The sequence below is a fragment of the Physeter macrocephalus genome, chromosome 12 (genome assembly GCF_002837175.3).
Source record: "Physeter macrocephalus isolate SW-GA chromosome 12, ASM283717v5, whole genome shotgun sequence".
Taxonomy (NCBI): Eukaryota; Metazoa; Chordata; class Mammalia; order Artiodactyla; family Physeteridae; genus Physeter; species Physeter macrocephalus.
This window is the reverse complement of record NC_041225.1, coordinates 70,962,603-70,986,809: the sequence shown is the minus strand read 5'-3', so window position 1 is coordinate 70,986,809 and position 24,207 is coordinate 70,962,603. Positions and strand designations below refer to the sequence as shown.

The 24,207-nt window shown below is 36.1% G+C and overlaps 1 protein-coding gene across 4 annotated transcripts in view; it reads left to right on the top strand.

The window, feature by feature from the left end:
• The window catches only part of CLHC1 (clathrin heavy chain linker domain containing 1), a 38,228-nt gene that overhangs the window by 5,943 nt on the left and 8,078 nt on the right, over positions 1–24,207 (top strand). For 3 of the 4 annotated variants that reach the window (XM_055089184.1, XM_007107045.4, XM_024119051.2), the window contains 7 exons: positions 1,327–1,457; positions 3,352–3,553; positions 3,669–3,781; positions 4,174–4,258; positions 5,647–5,753; positions 11,427–11,601; positions 18,127–18,329. In XM_055089184.1, the coding sequence (XP_054945159.1) occupies positions 1,327–1,457; positions 3,352–3,553; positions 3,669–3,781; positions 4,174–4,258; positions 5,647–5,753; positions 11,427–11,601; positions 18,127–18,329 (1,016 nt within the window). The remainder of the gene's footprint in view (positions 1–1,326; positions 1,458–3,351; positions 3,554–3,668; positions 3,782–4,173; positions 4,259–5,646; positions 5,754–11,426; positions 11,602–18,126; positions 18,330–24,207) is intronic. The other variant, XM_028497177.2, reaches the window with a different exon arrangement.

The window sequence follows — 24,207 nt, the reverse complement described above, 5'->3', positions numbered from 1 at the left end:
ATATTTCATCTACTTATCAGTTGATGGGTACTTGAGGTTTTTCCACCTTTGGCTATTGTGACTTGTGCCACCATGAACATTCGTGTACAAGTATCTGTTTGAGTCCCTGCTTTCAATTTTTTCGAAAGTCTGTTTACTTTTAACACGTCTTTCTTCCTAAAGCATAACTATTTGGATGAAAGCCAAGGATATTTTATTTCCACAGTCCCTCTTTCATAAATACTGCAAGCTCCTACTCTGAGCCATCTGTAGTTACCAAGAACTCTATATAGTAATCAGACTTGGGTAGCGGTTATCTACTGACAAACTTGTTTTTAATTTGCCAAGAATCCTGTAACATTTATGTAGCTAACTGATTTTAATCTATTATTTCCTCCCTGGGCCAAAATATTGGTGATAAACTAGGAAGTAAATTTCAAATAATGCTTAAAAGAAGTTTTTATTTCCTTCTTGGTCTTTAAAACCTCCATTTCTGGATGAACTCAGTTTTATGTCAAAATGCTATCATTCCTCTAGCTCTAGAATCAAAATTAATAGAGTAGGCTGAATAATGGTCCCCAAAGAAATAGGTCCTAATCCTGGAAATGTTACTTTATTTGGAAAAAGGGTCTTTGCAAATATGATTACATTAAGGATCTTGGATTATCCAGGTGGGTCCAAAATACCATCACAAGTGTCCTTATACAGGGAGGTAGAGGGAGCATTGACAGACACAAGGGGAGAAAAGCAGCATGACCTCGGGGGCAGCGATTGAAGTGATGCAGCCACAGAAGGCCGGCAGCCCTCGGAAGCTGGAGGAGGCAAGGAATGGATGCTCCCCTAGAGCTTCTAGAGGAAGCACAATGCTAAAAACACAAATTTTGGCCCACTGATACTAATACTGGACTTCTGGCCTCCAGAACTGTGAAAGAATGGATTTCTGCTGTTTTAAGCCACCAAGTTTGTGGTAATTTGTTATAGCAGTCACAGGAAACTAATACGATCACTTAACAAAAATAATTTTTAAATTGCAAAGGTAATTTTCAACTGAAGGGAATAGACATAGTACTTTGTGGCCAGATTATTATGTTTAACGCTTATAAATTTCCAATAAGGTTACAAATCATAGGCAGTATAAGATTTTATTGATGCTTTGAAAGAAAATTGTTCCTCACTTGTGAGGTTACTTAACTTCCTAGGCATTTTTTTGTAAACTTCCGTCTACGTTCATAATGGTACAAAATGATAATTAGCCAAATTAAAGTAATAATTTAACCTGTTTTACTTTGAATTGTATGATTAAATAATTCTTTGAAAGAAACATAAAAAAGCCTTTCTGTTTTTCAGAATGAGGCTTATTGAAAATAATTCCTCAAAGATTCAATTGCAAATAGATGAAATGAAACAACTTAGGGCAGAGTATGACACAAAAGAACAATATTGTACTTTCTGCAAAGATCCTTCAAAACCTATTCCAGGTACAGTATTTTGTTTAAAATATTTGAGAGAAATTCCAACTGTTTCCAGTTACACAAATTAATATATATGTGTTACCATGTATGTATTTTCCAAGTATACTGGGACTTTAGCCAGACTTTACAAACAGCTTTAGTCAGGCCTCTAGGTACATACAAGGGAATGAGAAAACTTAAACAACCCTAAACGATTAAAAGAGTTGCAGTCTGGCTGGATTATATAAAGTATAGTACAGTGACTCTTAAAGTGTGGTTCCTACATCAATATCAGCATTACCTGGGAACCTGTTAGAAATGCAAATTTTTTGGTCCCGCTGCAGATTTACTCTGTCAGAAATTCCAGGGATGGGAGTTGGGGTCGGGTGGTGGAGCCCAGCAGTCAGTGTTTTAACAAGTTCTCCAGGTTATTCTGATGCATTTTATAAAGTTTGAGAACCCATGGTATATGTGAAAAAACTGTGGTATGTTAAGTTCTGGTGAATATTGTTGGTTCACATTGATGTCAGCATTCACTGGTTCCTCATTTTCAGCCAAGCCACATTTTAAGAAATTGGAGTATATCCTGGAATTCCTCCAGAATATTGAGAGATTTGTATGATGGATGGATACAGGAATTGCAAATATACATCCTGGAGTAAAGAAAGACTTTGAGAATAGATAACTGTATTCAAAACTTTTCAAAATTCCAACTAGTGTTTATGCAGAGGCAGAATCAATAAGTGGAAATTTTAGGAAGTCAGATTTGGTTTCAATGGAAGAAGCTATGTCTTGAGATAATGAGCTACCCCACACCAGACGATTTTAACTGAGGTTGAATGATCATCCTATGATTGGTTGGAGCAGGGACTAGATTCACTTTCAAGCATAAAATTATGACTAGCAGACTACAAATAAGATACATATGAATAAGTACAAAATAGCTGACAAATTGATTAAATGCTGAAGGGATTCAGGGTGTAAGGGAATGATTGAAATTGATTAGGGTTAATCCAGGGGGGGTTTCTTTTTTCTTTTTTTTTTTTTTTTTTTTTTTTTTTTCTGCGGTACGCGGGCCTCTCTTTCCTGCCAAAATTCATGATGTAAAAAATTCATCCACATGGGAGTTCAGATGATAAGTACCCAAATATTCACAGCAAATATGATGGGTCAGATAATAACATAGTGATTTAAGAGGGAGTTTTATGTGGGAGGGTACAATATATTACATGTCTTGTATTTGGAATCAAAGCCCGGACCGGGGCACGAACCCGTGTCCCCTGCATCGGCAGGCAGACTCTCAACCGTTGCGCCACTAGGGAAGCCCCAGGGGGGTTTCTTGAAGAGAATTTTGAGGTGTGCCTTTAAAGGCAACAATTGGTCTGAATGAGAATGAAAGTCATTTGAAGTGTGTGTATGTGGGGGGGCAGTTATGAATAATGAATAGAGGGGACAATGAACGAGGGAGAAAGGACTGAAGATTTGGCAGGCATTTATAAACTTTGCATTGGAGAGAATAAACAGATTACCCTGGGATTAGTTGTAGTAGACTAATGGAAGGTTTGGTTAGGGAAAAATCATTGAACAGGAATCCTGAATTATTAGGCAGAAGTTCTTGGTGTTACTGAATAAGATTGATATTTAGGGGTTTGCAAGATGTAGTGATGCGGTCATTAAAATTTTTTTTCTTAAAATGCTAAGGTTTGGACAGTCAGTCTTCACCAAGTCTTCATTGATGGTTTGTTATTTAGAAATGTATGCTAATTCTGTTTATGTTCAATAATCTTCAAGTTCATGCTACAATTTCTTAATTATTTCTTAACATAGTCAACCATCTGACCTATTTTGCTAAGACTTGCTGTTTGAGCACAAGAGTCCCACACGTGGCTTGGCTTGTTTGATTTGTTCCCTTTTCCCTTAGGCATGACTCTCCAAGAATCTGTCAGTTTAGATGCTCTCACTAAATACTTGAAACATCTTGAAGATAAATATGCAGAAATTGAGCAACTTATGTCAAAAAAGTATTTACCAGCTCAGAGGAAGGCAGATTTAGATGAGGAAATGATTGTGGTATTAGAACGGCGAGATTTAGCTGAAAATCTGAACAATGAATTACAGTTTCGGTATGAAAGTTGAATATATATTTTTTACAGTTTGAAGCTTTTATTTGTGTTTATTTTAATATTCCACTATTTGATTTTAGGTTCAGTATATTGTTAATGTTTTTTATCTTTATAGTCATCAAAGACTGCAGATTATTTCACAGGCACTTACTTTGTGGGTAAAATCTGATATGAGCAGATCATTTCAAGACTTCATGGAGCACATTCAGAAAAATAAAGATTTACACGGTAGATGATCTATATTTTTTAATTAACATGAATAATGGAAAACATTTTTTTTTTCCCCAGAAAGCTAAAGAATGGGGATTTTCCTAGGCTGAGTTTGAGGAAAGTAAAAATGTACTTACTTCTGTTAGGTCTCTGTTACCCTGTGGGCTTCTTCCTTCAACAGCTGACAAATAAATAATTGGTAAAGAGTAGACTTGGTTAGCCAAGGAGAGAATACCTGAAAATGTACCTGAAAATAAGGAAGAAAGGGATGGGGAAGCTACTCAGATTAGGAAGAGTTTGGTGCTATTAGAAACTATAGCATTAAGTTGTTGGTATTAAACATTTATATGTTTATTTTCTATTGATTGATAACCTTAAATACCATCCAGTGGTGCTTTCAATATTTACAGGTGAACAAGGCATTGTTGAGGAACTACTTGAAGATGACCGAGGCAAGGCAAAAGAAGCTGAAGTTTTGCTATACTACGTTGAAAGGCAAATATTTAAAAAGCTTTTTGATTTTCCTTGTTAAGATATTATAGCATTTATTTAATATTTATTTAAAGACATTAAATGTTTAGCATTTATGTAGCATCTTTTTGAGCTGTAGTCTCTAGCTTTTGTATTTTAAAATTCTACTCTAGTAGACAAATTAGAAAATAAGCTAGAATTTAAAAAAATAGATTCTTTGTGGAAAAAAATACCAGATTGATAGTCTAGGAGATTTTTCAGAGGTTATAGGTGGATTGTAGTGTTAAGTTTTATTTATATTTTTATATTTTATTTATTTTTTTTCTGACCTTATTGTGTCAGATTATCCTAGCCAATTTAGTCCTTTTTTTCTCATTATTTCCATCCTATGACATATTAGGAAGGCATATTTCCCCCTAATACTTATTAAATTATTATATATATTTTATAGTAGAGGCTTAGAGATCTAAGACTTTATTCTTTAAGAGGTTAATTCATAGGCTATGAGGCCAGTATGTAGTGAACATATGTGATATTCCTAGTCTTCTATGTTAAACAGTTTTCAGCTGTTGATTTGCTTGTTGATATGGTACAAAAACGGGGTAAAGATCATTTTGAGGGGCACCAAAGCCTGGATTATTTCCTTACACCGTATGCTTCTCTAAGTCTGTCAGCTTCAGATATGAGAGAAAAACCCTGGTTGAGGTTAAAAGTTTTATGTATTTTGCTTAATGTTACTTTGGTGTTTTTCTCCTCTGGGGTTCCACATTCATTTGCAGCACTCTTTAAAATCCTGTTTGTCATAGTTTTAATTGTAAGGACTGAGTTGGATATGTTTTGCCCTAGGAAGAGGAGTAGAAGCTTAAGTTATCTGAACTATTATCTTTTCTTCTTGTATTAGTCTCACATTTAGTTGGGAGTCTGATTCCTGGCAGAGCAACTAAGGCTTCTGAATACCAAGGACACTTCTTGATCTTCAACTTGGCAGCCTTTGTGTGCAATTAATATTTCCCCTAGGCTGAGCCTTTAAGCAGAGTGCCCTTCTTTCCCCTGGTTTCCCTTTTCTTCTGGAGATGATATGAGAGAAAAAAAACCTGAGCTCATTATAAATTCAGTTGAAGTTCTTTCAACTGAATAAATTCAGTTGCTCTTTCTGTGGCTTGCTCTCAGCACTATAGGAATAAGGTACAGGATCAGGTTCAAGTCACCTGGCAGGTGAGTCTTATTCTGAGGCTACAAAAAACAATATTAGGGAAGGAAGTGAAAGAATATCTCACAAAGTGAATGAATCTAGTTATTTATTAGAGGTGCTTTTCTGTATTACTATGCTACTATGTTTAGTCTGTATTAGACATTTCTAATCACTTTACTTTTTTTGTGTACTACTATATAATGAAATGCACTGGCTGTAGGTTCAATGAATTAATCTCACTTGGGGAATATGAAAAAGCAGTTTATTTTGCAGCAAACAGTCCTAGAAGAATTCTTCAAAACATTGGGACAGTGAGTAAATTTAAGGGTAAGCATTTCTCTCTGAACCTTATATATGTATGCTAATTATACTTTTTTTTTTTCCCGATAGAATAGGAAGAGTATTGAACTGGGAAACAAGATCTACCATTTACTCAGTTTCCTTACCTGTAACATTAAGGGGTTTGATTAGGTTTTCCAAATTAAATTATGAAATATTTCAAGTATGCAGAAAAGTGTGAGAAACATAAATAACAGCCATGTACTCGCTATCAAGATTTAATAAATGTTAATATTTTGCCAGATTTGCTCCACTTCCTTTAAAAAACAGCTTTGTTATGGTGAGTTGACATACATACACTAAATTGTACATAAAATGTACAGTTTGTTAGGTTTTGACATATGTATCCTCCAAAAGTTCCCTCATTCCCCCAGTGATCCCTCCCTCCCACTACTCCCCACCCCTCCCACTGGTCTCCCTCCCAGAGCTTCCCTCCAGTCCCCAGGCAACTACTAATCTGCTTTCAGTCACCAAAGATTAGTTTGCATTTTTGAGAATTTTATATAAATGGAATCATATACTAGGCATCGTTTTTTGACTGATTTCTTGCACTTAGCCTGATTATTTTGAAATTCATCCATGTTATTGCATCTATCAATAATTCATTCTTTTTTTATTGCTGAGTAGTGTTCCATTCTATGAATTAAAATCCTTTACCAGATATATGATGCAAATATTTTCTCCCAGTTTCTGGCTTGTCTTTTCATTCTCTTAACAGTGTCTTTCTAAGAGTAGAAGTCTTTAATTTGTTGAAATCTAATTTGAGTTTTTTTCTTTTAGGGATTGAGATTTTAGTGTCATACCTAAGAAATCTGTGCTTAATCTGCAGAGATTTTTCTCCTATTTTTTTTTCCCTAAGGATTTTATAGTTTTAGGTTTACATTTAGGTCTATGATCCAGTTTGAGTTAATTTTTGTATATGGTGTGAGGTATGGGTCAAAGTTTATTTTTTGGCTGATAGCTATTCAGTTGTTCGAGGATAATTTATTAAAAAGACTTTCTCCACTGAATTGCCTTTGTTGAAAATCAGTTGTCCATAGGTCTGTTCTATTTCATTGATCTATTTATTTATCTTGATGCCTATACTACACTGTCTTGATTACTGTAGCTTTACAGTAAGTCTTGAAATCAGATAGTGTTAGTCTTCTAAATCTGTTCTTTATCAGATTTGGTTTGGCTATTTTAGGTCTTTCGTATTTCTGTTTAAATTTTTGAAATCAGCTTGTAAATTTCTACGAAAAGACCTGCTGGGGATTGCACTGACTCTGTAGTTCAACTTCAGGAGAACAGACACTGGACAGTATTGAATTTTCTGATCCAGTGACCCCTTAAATATGGTATATCTCTCCATTTTTTTTAGGTCTTTTAAAATTTCTTTTAGCAATATTTTGTAGTTTTTAGTGTTCAGGTTTTTTTTTTTTTGACATTGATGTTTAATTGTAAATGTCAAATGTTAAAATGTTTAATTTTTACTCAGAAGTTTCAGACATCTTCCAAATACCCAGGAACTCTTTCTTTGGATGTGCTCTGAATTTAGCATAAATTAAAAGTGATTTAAAAAATTAAAAACTTAAAAAAGAATTTTTTTAAGTGACATTAGTATATTCCTGAGTTTCTTTCTCTTCTCCCTTTGACTTGGTCTGCTCAAAGTATGGATTGCAAGTTTAAGTAAAACTCAGTGCTTGCAATTAATGCTTGAATAAATATAATTACCAGTGAAATTGGAAAACAGCCAACTTTTATTCATTTTCTAGGTATGTGGATTTTATTCTGAGAAGTTCAACAATACTAGACTGGTGGTACTTACTGAGTGTTTCTGAGAATCACAAAATATTCTTTTATTTTAAAACTAAGATGCATTTTTAAAAGATGAGAAGCTCAGAAGGAAATGCAGGGGTATACATAAAGGGGAGGTATACTCAATGTAGCTTACAAATATAGAAATTAATTAGTCTTATCTTAGTTCTAAGTGGAAATTTCTTGATGTCAAATATATACAGCTTGTTTTAAATAAATTCCTTAAAAATACCTTTAAATTCAGCAATTTGAACAAAAACATTCTTTTTGCTTTTACCTGAACACAGAAAATCTGTTGTCTATACATAGTGTATATAAACATATGTATTAATAGAGATTGCATGACTATGAATTGTGTGCAAATGGGCGTGTCTCATATTTTTGCCCGCACAGTTTTCAGTATTTGATCCTAGTGCACGGTAACACAGAGTGTAATTTTATAGTTTTTATTCAGTGGACTTGAAGTCAATAAACCATCCCAATTATTTACAATTTAATAACTGAGTGATTATCAGATCATGTTACACTGCAAAAGTATTCTTATATCATGAGTGCTGACACTGGGCATTTTGGGTGTTAAACAGTAACTTTCATAAGTCTGAGGTTTAAATTGGCATATGCATATGGCATATGTGGGGAAAATGCCACAAAATTTAATAAACTTATTATAATTACAGAGTTGTATAACCATTACTGAAATTTAATTTTAGAACATTTTCATTATTCCAGGAAAAAACCTTGTACCAATTAACTCCTCATTCTCTATTGCTTCTCCTCCAAACCCTGGGTAACCACTAATCTACTTGCTGTCTGTATAGATTTGCTTATTCTGGATCTTTCATATAAATATGATAATACAATAAATAGTCTTTTGTGACTGGCTTCTTTCACTTAGCTTAATGTTTTTGAGGTTCATTCATGCCATAGCATGTATCAGTAGTTCATTCCTTTTTATGGAGAAATGATATTCCATTGTATGGATGTACTGTATTTTGTTTATCCATTCATCTGTTTATGGTCATTTGGGTTGTTTCTACTTTTTGGTTATTATGAATAATGCAACTGAGCATTTCTGTACAAGTTTTTGTGTGGATATGTTTTTATTTTTCTTGGATAGATACCTAGGAGTAGAATTTCTGGGTTAGGGACTTCCCTGGTGGTCCAATGGCTAAGACTCTGAGCACCCAGTGCAGGGGGCCTGGGTTCGATCCCTGGTCAGGGAACTAGATCCCACATGCTGCAACTAAGAGTTTGTGTGCTGCAACTAAATATCCTGTGTACCGCAACTAAAGATCCTACAGGCCGTAATGAAGATCCCATGTGTGGCAACAAAGATCCTGCCTGCCACAACTAAGACCTGGCATAGCCAAACAAACAAACAAATAAATAAATAAAAAGAATTTCTGGGTTATATGGAAACTCTGTGTTAATACTTTGAGGAACTGCTAAACTGTTTGCACTGTTTTCCATTTCCACCACCAGTGTATGAGTTCTCATTTCTCTACATCCTTACCAATACTTTTAATGTCTGTCTTTTTGATTAAAGCCTTTCTAATCTGTGTGAAGTGGTATCTCATTGTTTTTTTTTTTTCCTCATTGTGGTTTTAATTTGCATATCCCTAATGACTAACAATGTTGAGCATCTTTTCATGTGCCTGTTGGCCATTTTATCTTCTTTGGAGAATTGTCTGTTCTTTGCGCATTTGATGATTGTTTTATTTGTGTTTTTATTATTGAGTTGCAAGTGCTCTTTTTAATTCCAGGTAAAAATCCCTTATCAGTTAGATGATATGCAAATATTTTCTTCTAGTCTGTGGATTGCATTTTTGCTTTCTTGTTGGTGGTTTTTTTGTTGTTCATTTGTTTGTTTGTTTTTAATTTTTTTTGATGTGGACCATTTTTAAAGTCTTTATTGAATTTGTTACAATATTGCTTCTGTTTTATGTTTTAGTTTTTTGGCCAGGAGGCGTGTGGGATCTTAGCTCCTTTACCAGGGATCAAACCCCCACCCCCGCCCCTGCACTGGAAGGCGAAGTCCCAACCACCGGACCGCCAGGGAAGTCCCTCTTGTTGGTGTTTTTTTGAGGTGCAAAAGTTTTTAATTTTGATGAAGTCCCATTTACCGATCTTCTTTTTTTATGGCTGTGATTTTGGTTTTGTATCTTAAGAAATCTTTGCCTAACTTAAGATCCTATGTTTTCTTCTAAGAGTTTTATTCATTTAGGTCTGTGGTCTACTATGAGTTAATTTTTTTGTTTGGTGTGAGATAGGGGTACAAATTCATTCTTTTGCATGTGGATATCCAGTTTTCCTAGCACCATTTGGTGAAAAGACTTTTCTTTACCCATTAAACGGTTTTGGCCCCCCTTTGTAAGAAATCAATTGACCATAAATGTTTGAGGTTTTTTTCTAGACTCTTAATTCTATTCTGTTGCTCTAGATGTCCATCCTGTGCAATCATACTATCTTGATTACTGTAGTTTTGTAGTAAGTTTTGAAATTGGAAGTGTGATTCCATCTTTCTTTTGATTAGTATTAGCACGGTGTATCTTTTTTCCATACTTTTACTTTAATCCACTTAATTTGTGTCTTTGTATTTAAAGTCAGTGTCTTCTAGGCAACATGTACTTGGATCCTGCTTTTTTATACAGTCTGACAATATTTGTCTTTTAATTGGGGTGTTCAGATCCTTTACATTTAATGTGATTGTTGACATGGTTGACTTCTATTTGTTTTCTGTTTTTCTCATCTCTGTTACTTTTTTTTCCCTTCTTCTACCTTTTGGATTAGTTGAATTTCTTTATGATTCCATTTTTCTCCTTTGTTGATTTATGAGCCTATAACTGTTGTCTTATTTTGGTTGTTGCTTTAGGCTTTATGGGTTATATCTTTAACTTATCACATTCTACACTCAGGTGATATTGTACTACTTCATGCCTTGTATAAAAACAGTATACAGTTTGATCCTTGAACAACACGAATTTGAACTGCACAGGTCCACTTATAGGTGGATTTTTTTCAGTAAATACTTGTTATAGTAATACATGACCTGTCATTGGTTTAATCTGTGGTTGTGGAACTGTGGATATGGAGGACCCATGTGGATACACGTATTCATGGATTTTTGAGTGAGTGGAGGTTGGTGCCCCTAACCCCTGCATTGTTCAGGGGTCAACTCTACTTCTAAATGCTTATATTCATAGCATTTACCATTTCTGGTCTTCATTCCTTTGTGTAGATTGTTTTTCTATCTTGTGTCATTTTCCTTCTGCTTGAAGGACTACCTTTAACCTTTCTTACAGTACAGGTCTGCTGGTAGTATATTATCGGCAGGCGGACGCGCAACCACTGCGCCACCAGGGAAGCCCCTCTTTCAGCTTTTAAAAAATTTTTAAATAAAAAAAATTTTTTTTTTTGGCTGTACCATGCAGCTTGCAGGATCTTAGTTCCCTGACCAGGAATCGAGACCAGGCCCATGGCAGTGAAAGCGCTGAGTCCTAACCACTGGACTGCCAGGGAATTCCCATTTTATAGCTTTTTAAAGTTCTTTCTGGAGGCTCTGAAGTAGATTTCCATTCCATGCTGCTCTCCTAGCTTCTAGGTAGCTGTCAGCAATCTTTGGCATTCCTTGGCTTGTAGACCCATCACTCCAACCTCTGCCTAGGTTTTCACATAGCATATGATATTTAGTCATTATCCAAAATATAAAGTTTAATCCACAAGCATTACTTAAAAATTATAAATATGTAATTTTAGATTAAAATTTTTAGAAAATGCAATGAGATGAAAATAAGAATATGAAGTAAGGAAAAGCAAACTATTACTTAAAAGTATTTGACTCAAAAACTTTTCTTCTCTTTGTAGCTGTTGGAAAAATTAGAGGAAAGCCTTTCCCATTACTCTTATTTTTTGAGGCTATCTTTAGCATAAGTCATGCTTTTAGACATCCTGTTGATGCAGAACTAACCCTGGAAGGAATCAAATGTGGATTATCTGAAAAACGTTTAGATTTAGTTATCAATTGGGTCACCCAGGAAAGGTAAGCAAAGTTAAACTTTTAACTTAATTTTGAAATTTGCTTAATAAAGTTTTTTGTTCTCAAATTTTAATAGTTTTCTTATCAGGACATTATTTGAGCATTTATTTCAAATCTCTGTTGCAACTAATCAGTCACAAAGTATTTACTAAGCATTCATGGATGGAGTAATAGAGCCTAGTCACAATGATCCCAGATCAGGAGTTGACTCAAGGCAGTTGACAAGATGATTCATGACCACTTAATGGTGCATGGAAGTTGATAGGTAATGATAGAAAAGGATTGATCAGTATCATGCTGCTCAGAGGGATAAGGCAGGAACCTGTTTTCAGGCAGGCTGTGGATACATGTAAAGGATAAACCCAGGAGAAAACTTGTAAGCAGGAGGGACATGGACCCAAGGTAGCATTTAAAAGAACATACAAACCAGCAAAGACAGGCAGGAGGTGGCTTCTTGGAGTTGAGTCTCAGCACAAATTGGCAGATTTGTACCAGGGTTCCCTTAGATTGGGTTCCCTGGAACCAAAGCCTGAAACAGGAATTTGGGTGTACATGATTGATAGAAGGAGGGCTTCTCAAGAAAAACCTATTAGGGACTGAGTGAAGCAGAACAGGGAAGGGGAAAGAGCCAAGCAAGGACGTGACCTCAGGCAAGTTCTAACCTTGGCCTTATTTATAGCGGGATGGCTCTGAAGCATAAAACACATCACAGAGCTGTTCTCACTTGAGGCAAGGGGCCAGCCTTCCTTGCTTCTCCATCAGTCAGTCAAGGGCTGTGGGCTGCCTAGATGGGAATACATAAGTCTGGGCATGGTGGCTCCCACTAGCCCAGGGCAATTCCCTATGGAAGGGAAGGACCTGTGAGCCACTGGCAGCCAACTCCCAGAGCAGCTGGGGAAGGGTATGTTAACCCAGTAAAGAGGATTTGGGCAGGACGCCAAAACAGCATCTGCCTTAGTCAGCCATTTGCACAATACAGATCTATATGCTTCTCACATTAAGTTCACTCCATCCAGGCATATCTTCTCTAGGATTTTATGGTCAATTCTTGAGGAAACTTATAAGAGGAGGGTTAGCGGGAGGAACTATAGCCCTTGTTGCTAGGTCCTAGGGCTGTAATTTGTTGTTTTTACAACTTCATTGAGATATAATTTACATACAATAACCTACACATGTTTAAAGTGTACAGTTTGATGAGTTTTTTAAAAACAGCATTATGAAGACACAATTGATACACAGTAGACTGCACATATTTAAGGTGTACAATTTAAGTTTTGACAAATATATATATATCCATGAAATCATCACCACAATCAAGATAATAAACATATCCATGACCCTCAAATGTTTCCTTATGTCCCTTTGTAATGCCTCCTCCTTCCTCCCACCACCTCTCGATAACCACTGATCTACTTCATGTTATTCTAGATTCGTTTTTGTTTTCTAGAATTTTATATATATGGAATCACACATTGTATATTCTTTTCTCTCCTTGGTCCGGCTTCTTTCACTTACATTTATTTTGAGATTCATACATATTAATTAATACTCATTATCTTTCTCTATCACCCATTATAGATTCTTCTTACTTACAGTTTTGGTCTTGATGGCTTGTCTGGTAGAATGACTGTGGTTACCATGCCTTTATCAAACCATGTTTTTGTTTTTGTTTTTCTTGATTTTGATTTTATGTTGGAGTATAGTTGATTAACAATGTTGTATTAGTTTCAGGTGTACAGCAAAGTGATTCAGTTATACATATACACACGTATCTATTCTTTTCGAAATTCTTGTTTGTTTTTATTGGCCACGCTGCGTGGCATGCTGGATCTTAGATCCCTGAACAGGGATCGAACCTGTGCCCCCTGCAGTGGAAGCACAGAGTCTTAACTACTGGACCGCCATGGAAGTCCACAAATTCTTCTCCCATTTATAAACCATGGTTATTGGTTTACCCACTAACAGTGTTCAATTGTCTTGGGACTACCCAGAGATATACCAGTAGATCATCTGCCACCTGTAACAGACAACTGTATACCACTCAAAAAACAGCTATTGGGTCCTGCTAAAGTTGGGGTATTATCCATGGAATGTCAGTGAGTGTAACTAGAAATGCCCATCATGAACTGTATTCTGACAGACTCACCAAGTCATAAGGTCAGGTGGGCTCAGGAGAGTCCATGTAAAATCAAGTACAACCAAGATCATGCTCAGTCAGGTCCAGAGCACACAAGTAAGCTTCATGAATAAGTGGCCCAGACTCCATGTCAACTACCATTGCCTGATGGACACTACTTCCACAGCTCACACCTATGGGCTCATGCAAGGGTGGGGTTACCTAAGACCAACAGACAGGAAAAGAAAAAAAAAACCCAAACTTGGTTCATGGAAGGTTCAGATGGTGTCCAGGTGATGCCAACTTGTTACTTCATCTTTCGAAGATGGAGGAACATCCTTTAGGAAGACATGTACTCCTTAAACCAATGATAATTATATAGTGCTGTATTCCCAATAGGTAGGATACTTGGGTCTGGGAAATGAAGAGTGGCCCTGCTCAACTATTACTCCCAGGAGCCTGCTTGGAGAGTGTGTTAGTCAGGATTCTCCAGAGAAACAGAAAAAATATATAATAAATAAAAAATTGGCTCATATGATTATGGAAGCTGAGAAGTCCCAATATGTGCAATCAGCAATCCAGAGACTCAAGAGAGTCAATGCTGTAACTTCCAGTCCGAAATCCGGCAGCCTTGAGACCCAAAGGCAGGAAAGACTGATGTCCCAGCTAAGTAGTCAGGCAGGAGGAGTTCCCTCTTACTTGAGGGAGAGTCATCCTTCTTGTACTATTCAGGCCTTTAACCGATTGGATGAGGGCCACCCACATTCAGGAGAGCAATCTGCTTTACTCAGCCTGCCAATTAAAATGTTACTCTCTTCAAATACATTCTCACAGACACACCCAAAATAATATTTGACCAAATATCTGTTGTTGGTCAAATAATATCAAGTGTCAACTTGATATTATTTGACCAACAACATCAAGTTGACACTTAGAATGAACCATCAGCACAGGGAGTTTGTGCTTCCCATGCCTGCAGCTTTAGGCTCTGTGAGTCTGGAAGTCCTGATTGACTTTATCATGAGAAGGTAGGACTATTGCTAAATAATGGGGCAAAGGGGAATATTTTTGGCACTCAGGCCCCCTATGCCCTTGAAGAGAGCATGATACCTGGCTTTAATGATGTCATTAAATGATGTCATTTGCTGCTTGGGAAATTTTATAAGGGAAGGAGTGAGATAGTATAGGGAAAGAGCCAAGCAAGGATGTGAACTCAGGTGAAGTCTAGTATTATTATAAGGAGAGAGCTGTGGAGCATAAGCCGTACCACAAAGTTGTTACCGCTTGTTTATGGGACTGGCTTTTTGTATCCCTTACTAGTCAGTCATCAGCTCTAGATTACTAGGGGGTTGAAAGATAGGCATAATTTTCTAGGTGAGGTGGCTTCAGTCAGCTGAGGGCAATTCTTTGGAGAAGGGGCAGCTATGAGCTGTCAGTAATCAGCTGGAGAAGGGGCACTGGCACAGTAAAGGGGACCTGAGTAGACACCAAAACTGTGTCTACCAGCTTACGAAGATCAATCTGGAAATAGATAACAGCTCCTTTTGCTGGGTCTATGTGGGCATGGGTTGGGCTGTGAGTATTGGAAGGCAGAGTGACGAAAGGCCTCCCTGTCATCTCTCTAGTAGCCGTGGCCTTCTTATTTTGCAGCCTAAGGGCTATGCTTTCTTGGCTCTAAATGCATAGGGACACAGAATACATATTAGAGAGTAGGTACAGTTCTCATCTTTAACAAGTGTATCATAAGGGAGTAGATGGACAAATGTAAGCACTCCCTAAATAACAAATCCATGACTTAGAAATGTCCCAAACAAAAATGGCAAGTTTGCATACTACTACCTACTGCTACCCATTTCAAATTCTTCATTTCCCTGCACAACTCTGGATAGTCATAAAACTGCCCTGGATTGATCTCACTATTGTTTCCCAGTGCAAAATAGCTTTCTCTCACCCTGTCTTGTTATGCCTTCACTTACTGTTCACATAGTAATTAATTATTCACATAATAATAATTATGTTCACGTGATTCCTCTTTTAGGAAACTTCTTCATATGTGTACCCCTCTTTTCAGTCTTTGCCTCCATCTTTCTTTCTCTGCCTGGTCACACTTCTACACTCTCCACAAAAAGTACTTGTCAGGGAGCCCTGGAAATGGTGCAGGCATGAGGACAGCGTCAGAAAGTGCATGTTCATTACTAACACCTGTTATCTAGTGCAAAGACCCTTCAGACAGGATTAATTTCCTTACATATACTTGGCCCATTCTACCACTTAGTTGTAAGAATTTAAACTCTTATGCATTTCCCTGAGTGCATGAAGTGGGAAAATACCACTACATTTTTCCCGAATTATTCATATTTGTATTTCTATATTTTTCTGGACATGCCATTTAGCATAAATGTCTTTATTCTAAATAGGACAATTTGATTTAACCCACTCAACTCTAGAGCATTCGTGAGCTAATTAATTTTGTTTGGATTTTCCATGTTTTGGGTTTCTTCTATTTACATACCTTAGACACTATAAAAATCATTACAACTTTACTCCATACCATATTGGTGGTGATTAATTTTAAAATATTAGATTTGAATCTTCTGGCAGCATTTTTATTTTTTCTTAAGCTTTGATGGAACTGTGTGGTAAAACTATGCACTAAAATTAGAAGGCTTTGGATAACTATGGATTATACCTATTCATACATTTCAGGTCTCCATTAGGAACTCATAAAAACAAAAATCTGGCCTTTTTCAAAAAAATTATTGGATGACTACTACTGAAAAAGTGCTACAGACTGAAAACAAGGCAAAACCTTGTTTTGGATGTCTGACTGCTACCTCTCTTACCCCAGGGCTAGAATCCTTGTTTTTCTCACCTCCCGACCCCCCCCCCCACCCCCCTCCACCCCCGCTGCCTGCTTTTCCTTCGGGGCCAATTCCATTCTTTTGGGGCTTGATCCTCCTCCTCCTTTTGGATAATTTTCTTTTTAATCATACTCTTTGCGTCTTATCATCCTTTTGGAAAGTGACAAACGAAGACAGAGCAACCTTAGTCTCAACTCTGGCCTTCTCTCAGGTGGAACAGCATCGTGAGGGTGACCACTGAAAATAATGAAATAATGGTATTAATAAGAGAAATAAATACTAAGATACTGGTATTTTCATGTTGCTCCAGTATTGCAGTCACTACAACAACTGAAATAATGACTTGTTCAGTCTCAGGAAACGTTGTGGCTTTAACTACCAAAACTTATATTTTGGTATTAAAATATGGAAGTCGGGGAATAGCTTCCTAAATAATTGATTCGCACTCAGGAGCTGCCTTTTGATTTTAAACCCACCTCTCTGCTTCCTGCCCCAACAGACACAGAGGGCTTTATCTACTTAATTTTCAATAAAGAGACATTTTGTAGGAGTTTCAGGATTTCATTTTATTGTTATTGGCATTTTATTACGTGTATACAGACACTAATATTATGTGACTGTTGTTATTCTGTAGCTATTAATTAAAAATATAATTATGGGACTTCCCTGGCGGTCCAGTGGTTCAGATTCCATGCTCCCAATGCAGGGGGCATGGGTTCGATCCCTGGTCGGGGAACTAAGATTCTGCATGCTGTATGGCGTGGCCAAAAAAAACCCCAAACAATAAAGCCCAGTTTCAGTACAGCCAGTAATTAGAAGTGATATCTTTAATGATACCCAAATGATTTTTGGCTTATGCTGATAGTTTCTAGGTGGAGTTAGTAGTACAGATGGTTCCCTTCAATTGTGTATGAAGATGGTGCACTAAAATTGATGAAAAGTGAAATCTACTTATTTGAGCCATCTCAAAAGAACTGTTTCTTCAGTCTCTCCTAATAGACACAGTTAAGTCCCTTTATTCCCCCCATTGTTTCTTTCAAATCTATAACAATTAAAAAAAAAACAACACTGCTATCGCACTTTCTGTTTTTATTTTAGTACAAATGCTTACAAGATCTGTTGGTAATTTTGAGCTAAAGATTTTGTCACTGTCTTTAACCAACATTTAATAAGTTCTTACATTCTACAGCGTTTTGGAATCTAGATAACAGCTAAGAACATTGAGAGCCTCAATTATGAGAGAATTTTTGTTTACCTTGAAATTTTAAATCCTACCAATCTTTTCAGGAGAGTTTTAACCTTGTTTGTAGACTTTTTTAAAAGTTGAGCTCAGTTTCACCAAAATTACTTCCCCCAAAGGAAGACATGCTGATTGTTTTTGTTCTTGTTGTTAAGTCTTAGATATGTTTAATTTCATCAGTTACCTACTAACTTGGAATCTTTATAGACCATAGAAAATCCAATTCTACTGTGCTGAATTTTCAAATATTTCATTCTCATCCATTCTTCAAGAGCTCACTAACGTGTGCCCTATTGATCTGCTTGCTCTAGGCTGACATTTTCTGAGGAGGCTGGGGATGTGATTTTTGATTATGGGGAGCAGGATACTTATAACAAGGCCAAGTGTCTGGCTTTAGCTCAGATTATCTATAGTGAGTGTGGCCTGCACAAGAAAGCTCTTCTTTGCCTGTGTAAACAGGGTCAAATTCAAGGGGCCATGGAATACATACAACAATTCAAGGACTTTACTTCTGGTAAGTGAAAAAGCCTATTATTTATATGCATTTGAATTCTGGACTTGAATTGTAAGATCACCCATAACAGTAGGCAATATTTTGGACTTATACATTATAAAGCTTGTTTTATGTATACCGGTAAGTAGATTTCTTTTGTAATTTTTAGTGAAAACAGGTAAACTGAAGCTGATTGACTTTGATGGTGGACATTCAAATACATTTTATATTTCTTCAGTACATAAACATTTAGTAAGCTTGCAGATATTTGGACCATAATACTTTTTTTTTTTTTTTTTTTTTTTTTGTGGTATGCGGGCCTCCCTTTGCTGTGGCCTCTCCCATTGCGGAGCACAGGCTCCGGATGCGCAGGCCCAGCGGCCATGGCTCACGGGCCCAGCCGCTCCGCGGCATGTGGGATCCTCCCAGACCGGGGCGCGAACCCGGTTCCCCTGCATCAGCAGGCGGACGCGCAACCACTGCGCCACCAGGGAAGCCCTGGACCATGCTACTTAAGGATTTTTTAAAAATTACTGAACTTATATATATCATTCTGAACTATAATATAAGCATTAGAAATGAAGAATTAGTGAAATAATGTTGATTTAAAAAGTTTGAAACACCTAGGTTGCAGCTGGGCAGTGATCTGAGAGAATTGTGGACCTTAGGGTGACCCTAGTTGAATGAGCTGATCTCTTATTATAGTCTAGTTCAGCAGTAGCCTTAATGTACAGGCAGTCCTGACATATCCCCATATCCCAGGCCTGTGTCAACCTGATTTTGCAAGCTGTGTACTCCAGTTCTAAGAAATTGCACAATGGAACAAAATATAGCACTTTTAGATCACATTTTTCCAGGAAAAAGAATCTTTTATGGTCGTCGAATCTGATCATTTTCAAAGAGTAAATTGACTTTTACTTAGAATCTGTTTTTTAGAGTTATTAATTTTTTTCATTCATTATGTAACAGCATGCCCGATATTATTAGTGTAATAATAGCTATAGTTCAGCTTTTTACATGCCTTATCTCACTTAATCCTTATGTTAACTCTATGAACTAGGTTTTGTTATTATCCCTATTTTATAGATGAAAAATAACTGTGTCCAAAGAGAGGCTAAGGCACAGAGAGGTAAGTAATTTGCCTATATACACACAGCGATGGAACAGAATCTGGCAGAGTAGTTACGACACAATATTTGTTGAATGAATTATATATTTTATTAATATTATCTAATTTATACAGATTCAGTTTCTATGTTAAGTATTATTTTTCCATAGAATTATTTTAGTCAAGGAATAAAGGTTTTAATTACTCTTGGAATTTTTATTGAATGAAATGTGAAGTTTCTTTTTTTGCTTGCAAAATTGCCTTGCATGAGTATATAGAAACATGATTGACTCATTATCATATTATCCTGTTCCTCTAGTAGTGCATTACACTGTAAAATAATTATACAGTCAGCCTTCCATATTCATGGGTTCCACATCCATGGATTCAATGAACTTCAGGTTGAGAATATTTGAGGGAAAAAAAATTCCAGAAAGTTCCAAAAAGCAAAACTTGTGTTTGCTGTGCACCAGCAATTATTTACATAACATTTGCATTGTATTTACAACTATTTACATAGTATCTACATTGTATTAGGTAATCCAGAGATGATTTAAAGTATATGGAAGGATGTGTGTTGGTTATATGAAAATACTATGCCATTTTGTATAAGAGACTTTATATAAGAGACTTGAGCATACTCAGATTTTGCTATCTGCAGGGGGTCCTGAAACCAAACCCGGTGGATACCAAGGGACAACTGTATATTGTACTAATGTAAGAAATATTAACTCTCCTATATAATTAGAACCTTGATATTTATCCTCAGAATTTATTTAGTACAACATCATAAGATAATAATAACCTGAGGAAAATTAAGCTTAAAAGGTAGAAACAATGTTTGAAAAATTACTCTGCTTATTTTACTTTTTTTTTTTTTTTAAACATCTTTATTGGAGTATAACTGTTTTACAATAGTGTGTTAGTTTCTCCTTTACAACAAAGTGAATCAGTTATACATATACATATGTTCCCATATCTCTTCCCTCTTGCGTCTCCCTCCCTCCCACCCTCCCTATCCCACCCCTCTCATGGTCACAAAGCACAGAGGTGATCTCCCTGTGCTATGCGGCAGCTTCCCACTAGCTATCTAATTTACATTTGGTAGTGCATATATGGGGTCAGGTTTTTAAATTTAGATATAAGAAAGTTCAATATTCTATAAATAAGAATATCTTAAGTACTCATGAACATAACAAGAAGTATAATGTAGTGTCCAATTAATTGATTAGTAGTAAGGTCCTCTGTTCCCTTAAGAAACTATAATATAGTTAATTAAAGGAGATAACCAGAAAATACAAGTTAATGGTTCCTGAAATACATTGTCAATGGTTTCTGCCTACTGGCTTTAAGAACAACTGTTTATATCTAATATTCAACAAAATATTTTGCATCAAAATAATTATCTTACTTGTAACAAAAGCAGCTGGAGAAGATGATCATAGCAATTATGCAGACAGCCATAGAAATGAGCAAAGCCAGCCATCGAATGCTGCCATCGAAAAATGGACCTGATAATGGAAGTAAACAATGAAAAAGACATATTACCTTTCGATCACATCTTAAAAGGAAAAAATAACTTGTAGTGTTGAACTCTAGAAAGCTTGCTTATTGTTAAAACCAGAGAAAATATTTCACTGAGAATCATGATTGCACTTTTCTCTGCTAACCTACCTATAACAACAGGGGGCAGTGTAGGTTGTAAATACTGGTTACATAAGTTGGTCCGACAACATTCTATTGTCCGGCGTAGCTGGGCTTTTGGTGAATCCTAAAGGAAGAAAATTAGAAATAATCTGATACACGAAACTGATAATTAATTTTTAAAATATTCATAAAATACAGTTTCTAATTCAGTGAGTGAAAAGGACCTGCTAAGTTTGTGTGAAAGTGATTATTGAAAAATTTAAATCTATCGTGAAATAGTGTTGTAAAGACTCTAAAATGTTTTTTCTTAAGAAGAATGTATGTATGTGCATGGTGTGTTAGAACACTAGACTATAACTTAATTACAGATAAACAAAAGTTTATATATATTTTTCACCCAAAATTTGGCATATCTTAAGATATGACTATTCATTTGTTTTTAGTAAAAAAGTATTTAAAATCATGAGATCTTTTCCTAAAAAACATGGGTAATACATTTTATTACAGTGATAGACTAGCAGGGTAAATATGATCTCATAGTAGTATTGAGACTTAGTTGGATGAGACTTAAGATCTGACTAAAAAGTGGAGCGTGTCCTAGGCCAAAGAAATGACAGGTTAGAAAAGGTAGTCAAGTAGGCAGAAGATACAGTTGATTCTGCCTATAACAACTATGTTGAAACTAATGAACCTGGTATGGAAGCAAGTTGAAGTGTATGTGGTGAGGATAAGGGCAAAATATAGAAACAATATTTCTGAGAGTTTTTGGGAGACCACCAACCAGATATGTGTCCCTAATAGATCAGAAAATGAGCACAGGGAAAGACTGTAGTCATGGGAACAGATACCAAAAATTATATGTGAAGTTTTATTTGATTAAAAGTACAGTATTTGAGAAGTTCTTAACTTGAATGCTGACATTTCAGCACTACCTGGAAGAAGTGCCATTCCAGACCAAAACAGTAACAGAAAGGAATTGTCTGTCGTCATAGAAGTAGCAAGAATATAAGCAGAAATCAACCTTCTTATTCTTAAATATCAGATGGGTAGAAAGGAGAAACCCCGGTATAATCAGGTATTCCTTTAAAAATGTGAAAATGAGATTCCATAGGGGAATCTATATGGGATTCTATAAGGGACTTGAGATTATATAAGAGAAGGTAAGATGGGTCAAGAGTACTTGGAAACCTCCAAAAGCACAAGTTTTACATTTTAACTGAATTTTTAACTTTCTAACAATTTTTTTTACCTTTAAATGATCATAAAAAGAAAGAGAAAAGAGAGACATGTCAGAAGTTACACAGGTGACTCTGAAAAAAATATCCCAGATCTAGAGAAAACTTACATGAAGGATGGAATGAAGAGTATACAACTAAAGATGAATAAAAGAAGCGTGAAGCATCCAAGAATAGTCCCAGTATGGCTAAAGTTCAAAATGAGCTCAGCCTTGCAGGACAGAAAATGTAAAGAAAAATCAGGAAGGGGTTTTTGGCAGTGCTAGAAGAAAGACCACCAAGCAATGGATGTAGTATTGCCGACAAAATACCAGGTAATGGAGGACAAAGAAAACGAACACTTCCTTAACTCTCGTTTTGTTTCAGTCTTCTCTATCAAGGATGATTACAGGAATGAAGAAGGCAGACCAAACGCTAGTAAGTGGGATTGGTATCCCAGAAGTATGCAGAGACCCTACAATGTTTCTGTGTTCTGTCTGAATTCCCATCTTCTCAGCTAGGTGAATTACATCACAGGAAGTTGAGAGCACTTCGGAGAAGGCTGAAAGCGGTATGATTTAAAGATTTTAGAAACGAGGAGTGCTGTAAACCAGATAGCTAAATGTTACATTACTTTTAAAAGGGAAAGAAAGACTTTGCCAACAACAGATTGGGGGCAGCACAGTATTATGGAAACAAGGATTTGGGAATCAAATAGCTTAAATCACAGCTTTGCCATTTATTAACTTTGTGACCCTAAGCAATGAACTTACTTCTCTCTGGGCTTTAGTTTCCTCTGCTATAAGACGGAGGATAAAAAATATCTGCCTCATAGGGTAACTGGGAGAAAATGAGGTAAAATATACCAAGCACTTAGCATATTAAATGCAAATAGTAAATGTTAAATAAATTAATTCTTCTTCCTCTAGTGAATGTGACACAGATCCCAGTTGACATTCTAGAATAAGTCACAAATGCTTGTAATCTCCTGGAAGACTGACTCAATGTGGCTTCACTGAGAACAAGCAACATGAAACTCACATCTTTCTTATGTAGGTTAACTACTGCACACAGCCATGTGCAGACCAGGCACACTTCTCCTTGGGGAATCAACGCTTTTCCTGTGGCCCCTCCCTTTATTTCATAGGCCTCAAATTAGGTCTTACCTTGCACTGAAAATCAGATCCTTCATATTTCATACACCCTGAAGCCAATGTGGTTTCTCCTTGGTCATCTTCTTCTATGATGGCAAAGCAATGCCCATTAGTTCTAAAAGAAAAAAAGCCAAAAAACCAAAACCAACTTCACATTGGAAAGTACTAATTAAATCTTGGTATGAATGTGACCAGTTACTGATGGCTTTTAGTTCTGAATTAGAATTACATTCACATTTGACTTACTGGCAAAACCGTATGCGTTTTAAGGCAAGTGAAAATTGTCACATCTGAACTAAAACCTAAAGGTCTAATAAAAATCCTGTGTCAGGTAGAAAAGGATTTTCTATTAAACAAGTCCCACCAAATATGAAATACTATGTAACTTCTCTTTGCTAATCATAGTCATGTGATCACAGAAAGATGATTTATACAACTTTATAAAGTAAATAATCTTAACGTTTAAAAATATACTTAAAAATAACTTTGTCTCTTTTCATCCATAAGATTTTCAGTATTCCCATACTGTACACAATAATAAATAAAAACAAACTTTCCTGTGAAACATAAAAATAGATTCAATGACAAAGAAAAGTATATTTGGGAAGACCAGACTAAGATCCTGAGAGGCACTTTTTATTTAACATGATAGGAAAAGAGGGAGAACTTCTGAATAGCTGAATTTTCAAGAAATTTATATAAATGTATTTGTATTTAATAAAATGTTATCGGGGCTTCCCTGGTGGCGCAGTGGTTAAGAATCCGCCTGCCAATGC